Source organism: Myotis davidii, unplaced genomic scaffold, assembly GCF_000327345.1.
Source record: "Myotis davidii unplaced genomic scaffold, ASM32734v1 scaffold845, whole genome shotgun sequence".
Lineage (NCBI taxonomy): Eukaryota > Metazoa > Chordata > Mammalia > Chiroptera > Vespertilionidae > Myotis > Myotis davidii.
Window position 1 is genome coordinate 1089234 of NW_006296223.1, and position 863 is coordinate 1090096.

General features: G+C 69.8%; 1 protein-coding gene across 1 annotated transcript in view; it reads right to left on the reverse strand.

Moving 5' to 3' along the window:
• The window catches only part of IL17REL (interleukin 17 receptor E-like), a gene marked incomplete at its 3' end in the record, with an annotated part of 10919 nt that continues 10056 nt past the window's right edge, over positions 1-863 (reverse strand). The window contains exons 4-6 of the mRNA XM_006771098.2: positions 584-698; positions 364-408; positions 1-128 (exon numbers count right to left, since the gene is read on the reverse strand). Of these exons, the coding sequence (XP_006771161.1) occupies positions 1-128; positions 364-408; positions 584-698 (288 nt within the window). The remainder of the gene's footprint in view (positions 129-363; positions 409-583; positions 699-863) is intronic.

Below are 863 nucleotides of genomic sequence, written 5' to 3' on the forward strand. Positions count from 1 at the left end.
GAGGTCGTCCTCGCAGGTGAACCACTTGAGGCAGAGCCGCACGTAGTAGTCGGTGCCCCCGGGGGCCTCGGGCAGCTGCACCAGGATGACCTTGCGACTGCGATCCACCCAGGAGGACAGCTTCCGGGCTGTGGGGGGTGAAGGGGGTCACACTGGGACCTGAGCACCAGACACAGGGTTCCTCCTGTCCTGAGAGCTCGGGGTGGGGCCCCTGCCAGACCCCGGCGTTTGGGAGTCGCTCCCCCAGGACCCATCTTGATTGCGGAAGTGGGGGGGGGTGGAGAAGGCCCGGGCGGAGGGCGGTGGTGCGGCCACCTGAGGGGTTCCCCACGAGGCTGTGGTCCCCCCGGAGGAGGGGCTCACCAAGGCAGCCGGGCAGGTTCCTCCCCACGTCCTCGTCTCCACAGCCTGTAGGTGACAGGGGCAAAGGGCTCAGCCTGCTCTGCCCAGGCCATGCCCCCCTGGGCCCCTCCAGAGAGGCCGTGCCCCAAATGCGCCAGACGACTCGCCGGATGGGCCCTGCCCGCCCTGGGTGAGCCTCCCCCTCCATCCGTCCCCAGAGGCCCGGCCCCCGGGCTCCCACCTTCCACATGGTACTGCTGTTCCAGCCGCACCCCACAGAAGTGGGGGACAGTCCTCAGGGTGACGTGGACGCTCTGGGCTGCGCTGACCTCAAAACAGCCGAAGTGCACCTGGAGCTGGGCAGATGGAGGTGAGACCTGGGGCTCTGCCCTCCTCCCTGACCTCTGCCCACCCTCCCTGCCCACTGCCCACCCTCCCTGACCTCTGCCCACCCTCCCTGGCCTCTGCCCACCCTCCCTGACCCCTTCCCACCCTCCCTGGCCCGGCAGGCTCCCCTGGAC